Source organism: Zootoca vivipara, chromosome 9, assembly GCF_965207765.1.
Source record: "Zootoca vivipara chromosome 9, rZooViv2.hap1.1, whole genome shotgun sequence".
In the NCBI taxonomy this organism is placed as follows: domain Eukaryota; kingdom Metazoa; phylum Chordata; class Lepidosauria; order Squamata; family Lacertidae; genus Zootoca; species Zootoca vivipara.
In genome coordinates this window covers 54,204,056-54,218,875 of record NC_142592.1, presented here as the reverse complement: position 1 = coordinate 54,218,875, position 14,820 = coordinate 54,204,056, and the positions used below count along the sequence as shown (strand labels likewise).

The window sequence follows — 14,820 nt, the reverse complement described above, 5'->3', positions numbered from 1 at the left end:
GTAGGAGCAACAGTGTGCTTGTCACTTCCTTCCCCAGGGTCACTTCCTTCCTTCCTTCCTTCCTTCCTTCCTTCCTTCCTTCCTTCCTTCCTTCCTTCCTTCCTTCCTTCCTTCCTTCCTTCCATAATCCAATAATAGCCTCATTATAACAATGCCAAATTATAATACAGTTACTAATACCAAAGATTCAGATACCAAATTATGTAATTTCGGTGCCCCCCCCCAATGCTAGAATTGATGGTTTGAAGATTTACAGTGGTACCTCAGGTTACAGACACTTCTGGTTACAGATGCTTCAGGTTACAGACTCCACTAACCCAGAAATAGTACCTTGGGTTAAGAACTTTGCTTCAGGATGAGAACAGAAATCGTGCGGCGGCGGCACGGCAGCAGCAGGAGGCCCCATTGGCTAAAGTGGTACCTCAGGTTAAGAACAGTTTCAGGTTAAGATTGGACCTTCGGAATGAATTAAGTTTTTAACCAAAGTTACCACTGTACTTTATTTCAGCGTTCCAAAATCTTATTAATTTCAATTACACTCCAGTCAAAATATCAATCCCTTATATAAAAAGGTAAAGGGACCCCTGACAATTAAGTCCAGTCACGAGCAACTCTGGGGTTGTGGCGCTCATCTTGCTTTAAAGGCCGAGGGAGCCGCCATTTGTCTGCTTCCGTAGACAGTTTTTTCCGGGTCATGTGGCCAGCATGACTAAGCCACTTCTGGCGAAACCAGAGCAGCGCATGGAAACACAGTTTACCTTCTTGCTGGAGCGGTACCTATTTATCTACACTTGCACTGTGTGCTTTCAAACTGCTACCGGTAGGTTGGCAGGAGCTGGGACCGAGCAACAGGAGCTTACCCCGTTGCGGGGATTCAAACCGCCGACCTTCCGATCAGCAAGCCCAAGCGGCACAGTGGTTTAACCCACAACGCCACCCACGTCCTTAATCCCTTATATAACAACTGCAATATTAACAACTTTTATTCGTATAGACACATTAAATGATTTATAAATCAACTGGTGAAGCATTCAAACTATATCCTTGTTCTTCCTGTGTCTTGCCATTATTCTGTCAATGATGTTTCTTTCTGTCCTTGTAAAATATTATGTCTATCTTTTCCCAGTTGTTGTTGTTCTCCTTCATGCCTTGAGTGGAGCTAATATCCCATTGTTGTTTCAGAAGTTCTCCATTGCTCTGTCTCATGCTTCATTGTTCTGCAATTTCAAGAGCAGCTGCAAATATCACACTGTCCCAATAAATAACCTGGTTTCACCATTTCCCCCCTCTCAGCCTGGGAAGGAGAGTGATCTGCAAATAACTCTGTAATGACCTGATCAACTCCTTGGCAAGCTCGCAGATTCCTTCCATCCCTCCGTTCAGCCGAAGATAAACCTGAGGGTCAATTTCAGGTAGCATCACCTACCGTGTGTGGTGATGTTATGGCAAGGTGCATTCCACCATCCTTGGCTCATAGCATGCTTATGTTGGAGGCAGGGAAATGTGCAGTGCTCTGTCACCTAAGGATGCTGGGTAATTTCACACATAATATTAGTTCACATGTTATGCTAAGCCATGGTTTAGTGTAAATGTGTGGACTCTGGAAGAGGAGATGGCAGATGCTTTGCTCCTGCCTGGTGGTTCTACTAAAGAGCTGAGCTAAGCCAGGGGTTGGTTTAGAGTGTTATCTGAACCCAGGCTTGTGATTTAGCTCTCTCTAGACCAGGCATCCCCAAACTTTGGCCCTCCAGATGTTTTGGACTACAGTTCCCATCTTCCCCAACCACTAGGGATCATGGGAGTTGTAGGCCAAAACATCTGGAGGGCCGCAGTTTGGGGATGCCTGCTCTAGACTAACCATGAGCTGTGATCAAGGTTTGTCTGATGGATTATGTCTTGTAATCTGAAACCATGAGCTGAGTTTTAGTGCAGTGAAGCACCTGAATGACTGAGGAAAAGCAAACCAGACACCTTCTCCTGATCCAGAAGCCTATGCACATTCACACCAAACCATGGCTTGGCTTGGCATAGCATAGCGTGATATGTGAACACAGTTACTTTGCTTGAGTTGATTGGCAGTTCTGACTGCCAATGAGACATCCCTAAATGTCACCTGCTTTTAACAGCAGGAGCAATAGTTCTTTTTTTAAAAAAAGGTTTTGCTCATCCCAGGATAATCTTTTTTAGCACCTTTAAAACGCCCAATGAATTTAATTGTTTCATTGTTTTAATATTCCCATAATATTGCTGTAACCGTCATACCTTCCTTCACGGTTATGTATGTTTAAGTACCTAGTAAAGGTAAAGGGACCCCTGACCATTAGGTCCAGTCGTGACCGACTCTGGGGTTGCGGCGGTCACCTCGCATTATTGGCCGAGGGAGCCGCCGTACAGCTTCCAGGTCATGTGGCCAGCATGACAAAGCCGCTTCTGGCGAACCAGAGCAGCACATGGAAACGCCGTTTACCTTCCCGCTGTAGCGGTACCTATTTATCTACTTGCACTCTGATGTGCTTTCGAACTGCTTGGTTGGCAGGAGCTGGGACCGAGCAACGGGAGCTCACCCCGTCGCGGGGATTCGAACCGCCAACCTTCTGATCGGCAAGCCCTAGGCTCTGTGGTTTAACCTAGTACCTAGTACTAACCTTATTATTTCTATATTCCCCCTGCATGGGTTGATTGTGTCTTGGATCTTAGTATTCCAGTATGTTGTAAATAGGACCCAGGTGGCGCTGTGGTTAAACCACTGAGCCTAGGGCTTGCTGATCAGAAGGTCGGCGGTTCGAATCCCTGCGACGGGGTGAGCTCCCGTTCCTCGGTCCCAGCTCCTGCCAATCTAGCAGTTCGAAAGCATGTCAAAATGCAAGTAGATAAATAGGAACCGCTACAGCGGGAAGGTAAACGGCATTTCCATGTGCTGCTCTGGTTTGCCAGAAGTGGCTTTGTCATGCTGGCCACATGACCTGGAAGCAATACGCCGGCTCCCTCAGCCAATAATGCGAGATGAGCGCCGCAACCCCAGAGTCGGTCACGACTGGACCTAATGGTCAGGGGTCCCTTTACCTTTACCTTATGTTGTAAATAAGCTCCACTTTTCTACAATGTTTTTCTCAGATTACCTTCCTTCTCTAACCCTGATCACAGTCCTAAGTTCTGGAGGACTTTGTCTCTACATCTTCGTTCTGCTTGCCTGCAGGTGGTCTACTTCACTGCCACATTTCCTTACCTGATGTTGATTGTTCTGCTGGTTCGAGGAGTCACTCTTCCTGGTGCAACCGAAGGGATTCTGTTCTATTTGAAGCCAGACATTTCAAGACTAGCAGATCCCCAGGTGAGTTTATGGATGATTCTGATCTGATGGGCTTGACTTTGGTGGCTAGATCTCACAAGATCTGATTTTTCTCCTCCATACCTACCTGAAGAACCAAAGATCTAAGAACATGACCAGATTAAACCAGTAGAATAAAATGTCCACGCAAACATAAAATATTACACATTAAAGAGGATGGGGAAATCTGTCAGTTTCTCTCCGTTTCTCCAATCTTAAATTCATATTTCTGCATCAGTTTGGATTTATTTTTATTTTTAAGAAAGAATCCTCCTGGACAAAAATATCTAGGTCACATAGGGCAACCTTGCTCCCTCTAAAGCAGTTTTTAACATTCCACCTTAAAGGCAACAGCCCTTTCTAAAGGGCAGCAGAAGTTTACTCTAGCACGAGGACTGCTGTTTGCCAGAATATTTTAAAATATGGATATGTTAGGCCATTGGCACTTAAGGCACAGCAAATGCGGCCGCTTCTATTAAATATTCAATACCTGACAGATGGCTTCACCGAGCCCTAAGTGAAAATGATTAAGAAAGAGAAAGATGATGTCTCTTCTAATTTACTGGGATCTGGCTTGAATTTCTCATGGATAACGTCAGAATTTCCCCAGAGAGGCCAGAGTTTCTAGCCAAGGAAAAACCCCTGAAAAATTACATAGTTATCATCTCAACTGTGAGCAGTCAGGAATATGGGAAACATGGGAACTATTTCTGCGTAGTTTGTGGTTCAACAATTATGAACAGGGTAGCTGGGTGCTTTTTCTTTTCTTTTTTCTTTTTACACAGGACAGTCCTCTATTTGAAAGGCTGTTAGGTCCAAGATTGGTTTAAGGATAAAAAATAAGAAGGAGGAGGCAGGGGCCTTGAAGTTGCCCATCAACAGTTAACATTCAGACTGAGCAGGCATAGAGGCCGCCATCTTCTCGCTGTAGTGAGATGTGTTGCATTGCTATTGAAATTATAGTTATTGGGTTGTGATCAACTAAGTCCTACTCAGAGTAGACCCTAAGTGAGTCAGGGTAATTGATTTCAATGATTCATCTTGATCAAGATATGAGCACTGGCATCTCATTATTTTTTTTACCAAAAACCATCACTGTACAGTACAAGTGGCTACTCTAAATATGAAACAAGTAATGGGCTATCCATTCCTGCTACAGGGTTATGCCCCATTGCCATTTTTTAAAAAAGAGGATTTCTATCATGTTTTTTGGTCACATGGGCTACCCATACATTGCTTCCATGTTGGGTGGTGGTGGTGGGAGAATTGTATATAGCTCTCCTGTTGGCGCCGTGATCACATCACTGCTTGATCAGCCGCATTGCCAACGTTGGGCAGGTAGCTTCACATGCCACTGCTGATAACTTATATCTTTAGCAATAGAAAATAAACAATAATAAAAACCAAGGCAAGCTGAAAATACAACCCAGAAAGCAGATTAAACAAATAGTTTCAGCAGCCAAGAAATGAACAGAGAGCACAAGCTTGAATAATACTTGAAGCCAAGCAGTCAACAAATCAGTAAATGGGCACAACTAAAACATAAATCGGGACCCAGGTGGCGCTGTGGTTAAACCACTGAGCCTAGGGCTTGCTGATCAGAAGGTCGGCGGTTCGAATCCCTGTGATGGGGTGAGCTCCCGTTGCTTGGTCCCAGCTCCTGCCAACCTAGCAGTTCAAAAGCACATCAAAATGCAAGTAGATAAATAGGAACCGCTACAGCGGGAAGGTAAACGGTGTTTCCATGTGCTGCTCTGGTTTGCTAGAAGCGGCTTTGTCATGCTGGCCACATGACCTGGAAGCTATACACCGGCTCCCTCGGCCAATAATGCGAGATGAGCGCGCAACCCCAGAGTCGGTCACAACTGGACCTAATGGTCAAGGCTCCCTTTACCTTTACCTAAAACATAAATATATCAGACATGCTTCATAAATATGGTAGTATTAGCAATTGTAGCAATTATTAGCCAGCTACACAAAACATTTTGTAGAAACAGACTCTGCAGCTGGCATCATTTAGGGCCCTGCCTTCCTAGGCCAAGTGGAAATGAATGAGACAGAAAATGGGGGACCAACTCTTTCAAGACTCAAGGGTTCACATTTTAGTACCAACCTATATAACTCACATTTCTCGAACGGCTTAGTTGTTGAAAAATCGGCTTCCAAATGCCGCAAACCTAGAAGTAAGTGTTCTGGTTTGCGAACATTTTTTGGAAGCTGAACGTCCAACGCAGCTTCTGCTTGAGTGCAGGAATCTTCTGCAGCCAATTGGAAGCTGTATCCTGGTTTTCAAACGGTTTCGGGAGTTGAACGGACTCCCGGAATGGATTGAGTTCAAGAACCAAGATACCACTGTATATGAAAAACAATTATCCTCTGAATTTTTCACTTTCCTGAAGTTTGCAGTACTGTTCTCAACCCCAAAGTGTGCCCTAAAGTACATATATTAATGAAAATAAAGTACACATAGACACTACATTGCATTAGAGGAGGAAGTTTCCAGAAATGCAAATATTGTGCAAAATTGTATACAAAAATAAAATAAAACCACATATTAGGAGGAGAATTCTGCACACAAATGTGCGTGAACTTTCTTGCGAATGTTTCATAGGGAAATGAAATGCAGAAATGGAGTAAACCAAGCATAATGTAGGGAAGAGAACAAACTGAGAGAAACTGAAGTTGAGAGATTCCTCTGTCCCTATGCTCAGCTAAATGTATAGCATGATGGAAATGGCAGGGGCTGCATCTTCATCTTTAGTCATCTCATTTACAGTATAGACCACTTTATATGTTTTTTTTTAAAAAAACACACACACATTAAAACCATCATATAAAACAACCCGGAATAAAACATCACCAAAGAAAGTACATTAAGTACATTTATTAAGTACATTAATGTTAATGGGGCTTCTTCTACAGTTGCCAAAGCAGCAACTGTCACATGGGCATAAAAGACGTCACCTACCGTAAGCACGGTAGTTGACACAGATGCAGGATTTGTGCCTGGCATCTCAAACGATGCCCTGTCTGCCAGACTGTGATGGTTTGCTTTCTGAATCTAGAAATGATTCCCCTTTGCTTTGCTCTAGGTATGGATGGACGCAGGCACTCAGGTCTTCTTCTCTTATGCCATCTGCCAGGGGTGCCTCATAGCTTTGGGCAGCTACAACAAGTACAACAACAATTGCTACAGGTAAAGGAGATGTTCCTCCCAAAATCTCAACTACTTTGACAAAAAGTAAACAAACAAAAAACTCAAAAACTTTGTCCAGATTTTCACTTTGGGGAATATTGCAAGCCTACTCAGCTGTGCTTCACTGTGATCAGACTCCCTTGGGATTCTGCAGCAAGCAGTTCCAAATTCTAGGACTGGAGTAGAATTTTCCGCCCCACCAAGGTTTCGGACATGGGTTTTCCTCTACTCATGATGCTTCCTTTTGAGTTGTCCAAATTATTTCATCACACCCACCCCCAATATGCTCATCATGATTCAACCAACCTCATTCGCAGTGAGACTTGTGTACCACTTGGAGAATACCCTCCCCATAAAAGTCCACTTGGTGCCAAAACAGGTATAATTTTGGTGCCAATTAAAGGCTTGTCTCTTTGCCTCTGCATTTGCAGTGGTTATCATTTAGTTGATAGTAGGTTAGCCTACTATTTTAGCTGCTCTTATTGTTTATTGATGACTTACTATTATGCCTTATATGATTCTATACGTTCTCCATTTTGTACTAAGCTCTGGGATCCACTGAGGTGAAGGGCAGACTGCAAAGGCTCCTCATAAGTAATGTAAATAAAGTAATGACCTGGATTAATTTTGTGAGGACATTCAGCTAACTATGATTTAGTGGTTGCTTTTGTGGGGTTTTTTTGGACTGATGGCCTGTGTGTGTGTGTGTGTGTTCACATACACACACACACACACACACTCGCCATATATTAAGTCATAACAATGTTGACTATGATGAGACTAGGAACCATACTCCACGCTCCTCAGCAAAGGTCTCTTGGAGACCTATCAGGAGATGTGAGGGCTTGAATGTAAGATCTCCTGCCTTGCAAACTGTTTGCTCTGCTAGTGAGTACTGGTGGGTCCAGCGCTCAAATTCTGGGATATAAGGTGGAGGGGGGCTTTAATTTAATTTAATTTAATTTAATGCACAAGCCCCACCCCCAGCCTGGTGGTGCAAAGGACAGGAGCGTCCTCCAGTTGTAACCCACTCACCTTCGTTTTCCCCTGGCAGGGATTGCTTTATGCTCTGCTTCCTGAATAGTGCCACTAGTTTTGTGGCTGGCTTTGCCATCTTCTCTGTGTTGGGCTTCATGGCGCACGAACAGGGTGTGCCTGTCTCATATGTGGCTGAATCAGGTGAGCATGCAGGGACTGCAACAAAGAGACTGGTGAAATATAAAGCATGGGTTGGGGTCTTAAGAATGGAACTATGAACAGGAAGCTGCCATAAACTGAGCCCATTGGTCCATCTAGCTCAGTATTGTCCACAATGACTGGCAGTGGCTCTCCAGGACTTCAGGCAGGGGGCATTCCCAACCCTACCCTGAAATGCTGGGGATTGAACCTGGGACCTTTTGCATGCAAAGCAGGTGTTCTCCCACTGAGCTATGGCCGTTCCCAAGCCTGAAGAGACACATAAAAGTTATCAGGACTACGAGTGGAAAACATTTTGTTATTACCTCTAAAACTGTTGATGTTCTGAGTTTGTTCTTTGGCCAGAACCAGCTGACATTACATATCAGGACATAAACAGAGTCAGAGCCAAGACTGCATTCACGCCCGGCAAAAATTCCTAGAACATGTGATCCATTCTGTATTATTGGGCAATACCTGGCTTTTCATATAGTGGCTCAGTTATGGATCATTATGAGAGCTAGTTAAATCCATTGACTGAGACCATTGAGACAATGGGAAGACCCCATTCAACCAGAAAGCTCTAAACATAACCTACTCCGTGGGGTTGTTATAAAGGTAAAATAGATGTGGGGAGGAATAATTGACCCTGCTCCGATGGGATGGACTGAGCATGTTTAGAGGGTGTGGAATCTGGACTGACTGTTGGGAATGGGAGGGACGGAATTGAGTGGATGAGATCCCAGAACCTGGAAGCTTTTGTTGTAGGTCCCACTACAACACTAAAGGAGGTTTAAAAAATTGCTCGAAAGGCCAGCATGAAATATTGAGCACCTGGTTAGAAAGATAAAGGGCACTGGGTTGTATCCAATAAATTATATTCTGAGTGGACCCATTGAGTTCAATGCACTTGACTAACTTGAGTCCATTGGTGTGAATAGGTCTACTATGAGTATGAATGTATAGCGCTAAGGAGATTGTTCTATCAGCACAACCATTATATGCTTGTCTGATGGAAGAATCTCTCTTTTCCTCCCACCTGTTCACTGTTCTGGGAGTTTGCCAAATCCCCCAAAGCAGATTTGGGGGGTGCACAGGGTGAATGAGGGGAGGGGGTCGAAAGTCCTGTTCTGCTAGTGGAAGTCCTTGCACCAACGTCTGACAGCTGAATGGGGTAGTTGAATCTGGCCCTTTCACTCCACCTTGTTGTACATGGAAAGGCACCTCATGATAGCCATAGATGTGTCTATATCAACCCAGTTTATCTATTGGCTTAGTGAAACATCACTTCACCTGTTTCTGCTCGATTGGTAGGTCCTGGCCTAGCATTTATTGCCTACCCAAAAGCTGTCACCATGATGCCTGTGTCTCAGTTGTGGTCCTGCTTGTTCTTCCTTATGCTGATCTTCTTGGGACTGGACAGTCAAGTATGGAAAAATATTTATCTTTTTCCTGAGTTTGGGGGTGGTATGTCTGTAATAGTATCTTGCAGGGGCAAAACCTGCTAAATGGTATCTGGAAAAAAGGAGTGACACGAATAAATGATAAGCATTAATTTGTTGTATAGATTGGTGAAAAGATGTGGGAAGCTGTCACTTCGACCTGCATCAGATGTGCATTATTAATTAACTAACCGATTAATTAATTAATTTTTTATACTTCCCTTTATCCAAAGATCACAGGGAAGTTCACATATTAAAAATACATAATACATAAGAAAACAAAACAAACCACCACCACCACTAATAACCCCCTCTCACAAACACATTTAAAAGGCTATAGAATGTTAATCAGCCAAAGGCCAGGTTATAGAGAAATGCTTTTGCCTGGAGCCTAAAGACAGGTAATGAAGGTGCCAGGTGAGCTGTCACGATCCACAGGTTTTGCTAACACAAATGCAAACTTCCTTCTTGTTGCATCTATTTCCCCACCACCACCACCACCTTTTTGGTTTTCCAAATGAAACATGTCATTTCCCAAGCTGCTTACATGGTTAAATATTACAAGATGGGGAGAGAGAAGAAAAAGCAGCTGAATTGGCGGACTAAGGATATACTAACACGCATCCATTACAATTATTTTAATTACAATTATCCACTATTAAAGATCTACACACACACACACACACACACACAGAGAGAGAGAGAGAGAGAGAGAGAGAGAGAGAGAGAGAGAGAGAGAGAGAGAGAGAGAGAGATGACTGCCCATCTAATGCAGTACTGTCTATTGTGACTGGCACAGTCTTTCTAGGGTCTTGCATGGAGGTATCTTCTGAGCCTTTAAACTGGAGCTGCCAAGAATTAACCGCGGGTCTTCTGTATGCAGGAAAAAATGTTCTTCCATCGCTGAGTTACAAACCCTCCCCAACGGCAAGGGGAAGTTTTGGCTTCCAGCCACTTTGATTTGTGCCAAGGCAGTCATGCACACACCCATGTGGAAGGATTCAGGCCCCTTGGGGCATGCCATTGCAAACACTGTGTGTGGCAGGTGGGATTGGTTTCCAGCAGTGTATCTCAAGTCCAGTCCTGCATGTGTTGGGAGATGTGCGTGACTGGGTTATGGCTACAAGAAGTTATGCCTAAGAGTGCTCACAGACAAGGAAATTGGAGGAGAGGGAGGACCAAAGAAGGGGAGCTCTGGAACGTGGTACTGTATTTCCTGATAGGACTATTTCTTCCATAGTTTGTCTGTGTTGAGAGCTTGGTGACAGCCATTGTTGACTTGTTCCCGGACATCTTCCGTAAGAAAGGACGTCGGGAGATGCTGATCCTGGGCATTGCAGTGATCTGCTACTTAGTTGGCTTGCTACTGGTCACTGAGGTGAGAAGCAGAGCTCAGTGGGAGGGCAGAAGAGCCATTTGGAAATAACACCTGCCCCATCAACCACACAATGGCGTACAATCATTATTACCCAGCACACTAAGCTCACATAAATGGTTAGAAGAAGCTGCAACACTATTTGCATTTCCACATTGTACCTTGGAAGTCGAACGGAATCCGTTCCCTGGAGTCCGTTCGACTTGCAAAACGTTCAGAAACCAAAGAGCAGTTTCTGATTGGCCGCAGGAAGCTCCTGCAGCCAATTGGAAGCCGCAGAAGCCGCACTGGACGTTCAGCTTCCAAAAATCATTCAAAAACTGGAACACTCACAGTTTTGATCATTTAGGAGCTGATTTGTTGGGGAACCAAGGCACTTGAGATCCAAGGTCCGACTGTATATGTCCTTTCCCTCAGGAACAGTCCCTGTCTTTTGGTGCCTGACCCAAATAAATCACTACCCCTCTTTTCTTCCTTGTCTTTAGGGTGCCTTTTGAACCAGGGGTGGAGAACTATTTTCAGCCTGAGAGCTGTGTTCCTTCATAGGCCATCTTCTGGAGGCCATGTACCAAGGGGTCCGTGGCCATAGGCAAAAGTGGGTGGAACAACAAAAAGTGGGTGGAACAACAAATACATTTTTTATCTGTTTGTCGGGGACAGGAGGTGGGCAGATGTGGAGGACTCCCTGGTCCTGAATGGGGTAACTGTGCCCCTGAAGGACCAGGTGCACAGCCTGGGAGTCATTTTGGACTCACAGCTGTCCATGGAGGCACAGGTCAATTCTGTGTCCAGGGCAGCTGTTTATCAGCTCCATCTGGTATGCAGGCTGAGACCCTACCTGCCCGCGGACTGTCTCGCCAGAGTGGTGCATGCTCTAGTTATCTCTCACTTGGACTACTGCAATGCGCTCTATGTGGGGCTACCTTTGAAGGTGACCCGGAAACTACAACTAACCCAGAATGTGGCAGCTAGACTGGTGACTCGGAGCGGCCACCGAGACCACATAACACCGGCCTTGAAAGACCTCTATTGGCTCCCAGTACGTTTCCGAGCACAATTCAAAGTGTTGGTGCTGACCTTTAAAGCCCTAAATGGCCTCGGTCCAGTATACCTGAGGGAGCGTCTCCACCCCCATCATTCTGCCCGGACACTGAGGTCCAGCGCCGAGGGCCTTCTGGCGGTTCCCTCGCTACGAGGAGCCAAGTTACAGGGAACCAGGCAGAGGGCCTTCTCGGTAGTGGCACCCACCCTGTGGAATGCCCTCCCACCAGAGGTCAAAGAGAACAACAATTACCAGACCTTTAGAAAGCATCTCAAGGCAGTCCTGTTTAGGGAAGCTTTTAATGTTTGATGGATTTCTGTATTTTAATATTTTGTTGGAAGCCGCCCAGAATGGCTGGGGGAACCCGGCCAGATGGGCGGGGTATAAATGATAAATGATAAATTATTATTATATTATTATGATCATCATCATTATTATCTTTGTCCATTAGGCTACATATCCAGCCACACGGAAGTTATAGGTTTCTACACGCAAACCCATCCTCCACCCAGGCAAGCAATAAAAAAAGCCCCCAAAGGCTCCATTCACTGTGAGAGGGGAGGCTGGGGGGCCTTGGTGAAGGTCTGAGAGTGCTTTGTTGCCAATGGGTGTCACACTAGGGACCCCAGAGGTAAGTGTCCCCATTTCCATCTGTGAAATGATGGAGAATGTGAGGCACATCTGTACTATGTGAGGATTCAAAGTCTGTGCACCAAGCCCCCAAATGGCCCAACTTAGAGAACACACCATCTGTGCAAGGGAGCCAGAGCTGGCACCAAAGTCAGCAGTTGCTGAGGGGCAGAGTCTGGCAGAGGGCCCAGTGCTGGCAGAAGCTGCTGGGCCGATTTCCCCATTGCACAACAGGAAGACTCCCTGTTCTCAGCAGCAGAAGAGTGTAGGAGTCCCGTTCCATTCCTCTTTCAGGCTCCTGTTCCATGGAGTATTGGGAACTTGCCCCAGAGGCACTTGGATCATTGCATTTTCCAGGTGGATGTGCACAGCATCAAGTCCCTCCGCCTTGTGGAATTGCAAAAGTGTGTAGGCATGCTGTGAAATGTAGGGAATGAGAAGGGCTGTGATCCTCTTTCACTAAGACCTGTAATCCAGGAAGGGGGAACCTGGTGCTTTCCAATTGTTGCTGGACTACAACTCCCAGCATCCTTAAGCACTGGCCATGTGAACTGGGGCTGATGGGAGCTGGAGTCCACCAACATCTGAAGGGCTACAGATCCCTGCTGCAAGGCATGTTGACACAGTGAGGAGGCATTTAGCTGGGTTTGCTTGGCATATTTTTTTTAATAGCAAAGTGAGTTCTTCTGTGCTTATGGACACCATACTGTACTAATATAGCTCACCGGTTTGTTGGCTTCTTGAGACATTTTGCTCTGGTTGTTTGCAAATGGTCTTTCTTTTCCCCTTTGTGCCTCTCGCAGGGTGGAATGTACATCTTTCAGCTGTTTGATTATTACGCAGCCAGTGGGACATGCCTGCTTTTCCTCGCTATCTTTGAAGTTGTCTGCATTGGATGGGTTTATGGTATGTAGAAGTTCTGGGACTGGGGAGAAATTTGGTTCAGGTTCACATTTTAAGGCATATATCCACAATTTGCACTTCCTGAAATGATGTGTGAATTGAGATGCATTTTGCAATGCACTTTTCCAATCCAGAAATGTACACAAAAATGCATGTCTTAGTGAAAACAGCATCTGAAAAGGGCCCTCCTTCTCTACTACAAGGATTTCCCCCTCCAATCAGCAGGGAGAGGGGAATGGTAAATTTAAACTTTCTCTTCTCCTGATCTCTCCTCTGCCAATTAGCAGGAAACAGCTCAGCAGCAGAGAACAGAGTGCAAGGCTGAGTCTGTCTCCTGAGCTGTCCGTGCAGGAAGGGAGCAAACCTGCATTTCTTTTTAAAAATAATAATATTTTTTTATTAGTTTTCAATTACAATCCAATAATAGCCTCATTATAACAATACCAATTTATAACGCAATTATTAAAAGCAATTGTTCAAGTACCGAATTATATAAATTAGATAAAGTGGCCCCCCCACATGCTAGAATTGATGGCTTGATTTGTTGTTTAGTCGTTTAGTCGTGTCCGACTCTTCGTGACCCCATGGACCAGAGCACGCCAGGCACTCCTGTCTTCCACTGCCTCCCGCAGTTTGGTCAAACTCATGTTCGTAGCTTCGAGAACACTGTCCAACCATCTCGTCCTCTGTCGTCCCCTTCTCCTAGTGCCCTCAATCTTTCCCAACATCAAGGTCTTTTCCAAGGATTCTTCTCTTCTCATGAGGTGGCCAAAGTATTGGAGCCTCAGCTTCACGATCTGTCCTTCCAGTGAGCACCCAGGGTGATTTCCTTAAGAATGGATAGGTTTGATCTTCTAGCAGTCCATGGGACTCTCAAGAGTCTCCTCCAGCACCATAATTCAAAAGCATCAATTCTTCGGCGATCAGCCTTCTTTATGGTCCAGCTCTCACTTCCATACATCACTGCTGGGAAAACCATAGCTTTAACTATACGGACCTTTGTCGGCAAGGTGATGTCTCTGCTTTTTAAGATGCTGTCTAGGTTTGTCATTGCTTTTCTCCCAAGAAGCAGGCGTCTTTTAATTTCGTGACTGCTGTCACCATCTGCAGTGATCAAGGAGCCCAAGAAAGTAAAATCTCTCACTGCTGGCTGGCTTGATTATTTGCTTTATTTCTGCATTCCAAAATCTTATTAATTTCCATAACATTCTGGTAATAATAATAATCCTTTATACAACAACTGCAATATTAATAACTTCTATTCGTGTTGACACATTAAATGATTTATAAATCTACAAGTGAGGAACTCAAACTATGTCCTTGTTCTTCCAGTGTGTTTGGAAGTTTTTCTGACCATGGTGTTTCTTTCAGTCCTTGTAAGATGTTATGTCTTTCTTTTCCTCGGTTGTTGCTTCCACACCCCAGTCCCAAGGTGTGCCCCTCTGGGCAGGGCTTTTCCACATTCTTGACCTGCATGACAACTGTATTACTCAACACATGCTTATCTCATTCATGTGACATATTTAGGTGTACATCCAAAATAGGTTTATTTGCTTTTCCTGCTAGTTAATTTCAATATTTGACCGGTGTGCTCTCTTGTTATGCCTGTTGCCCAGATTCAGGTAGATTCTTGAACTACCCCAGTGTTAACATCCCAGCAACTCCTTATGCAAGCGAGGGACTTGTTGGAAGACAAATAACGCACTCATAGTTATTTTGGTGACAGAA

The 14,820-nt window shown here is 44.8% G+C and overlaps 1 protein-coding gene across 3 annotated transcripts in view; it reads left to right on the top strand.

The window, feature by feature from the left end:
- LOC118090766 (sodium- and chloride-dependent betaine transporter) overlaps nt 1-14,820 on the top strand; it is a 50,427-nt gene that overhangs the window by 17,299 nt on the left and 18,308 nt on the right. For all 3 annotated transcript variants that reach the window (XM_035126911.3, XM_088652330.1, XM_088652329.1), the window contains exons 7-12: nt 3,197-3,331; nt 6,421-6,524; nt 7,579-7,703; nt 9,015-9,127; nt 10,383-10,520; nt 12,993-13,095. In XM_035126911.3, coding sequence (XP_034982802.1) covers nt 3,197-3,331; nt 6,421-6,524; nt 7,579-7,703; nt 9,015-9,127; nt 10,383-10,520; nt 12,993-13,095 — 718 coding nt within the window. The remainder of the gene's footprint in view (nt 1-3,196; nt 3,332-6,420; nt 6,525-7,578; nt 7,704-9,014; nt 9,128-10,382; nt 10,521-12,992; nt 13,096-14,820) is intronic.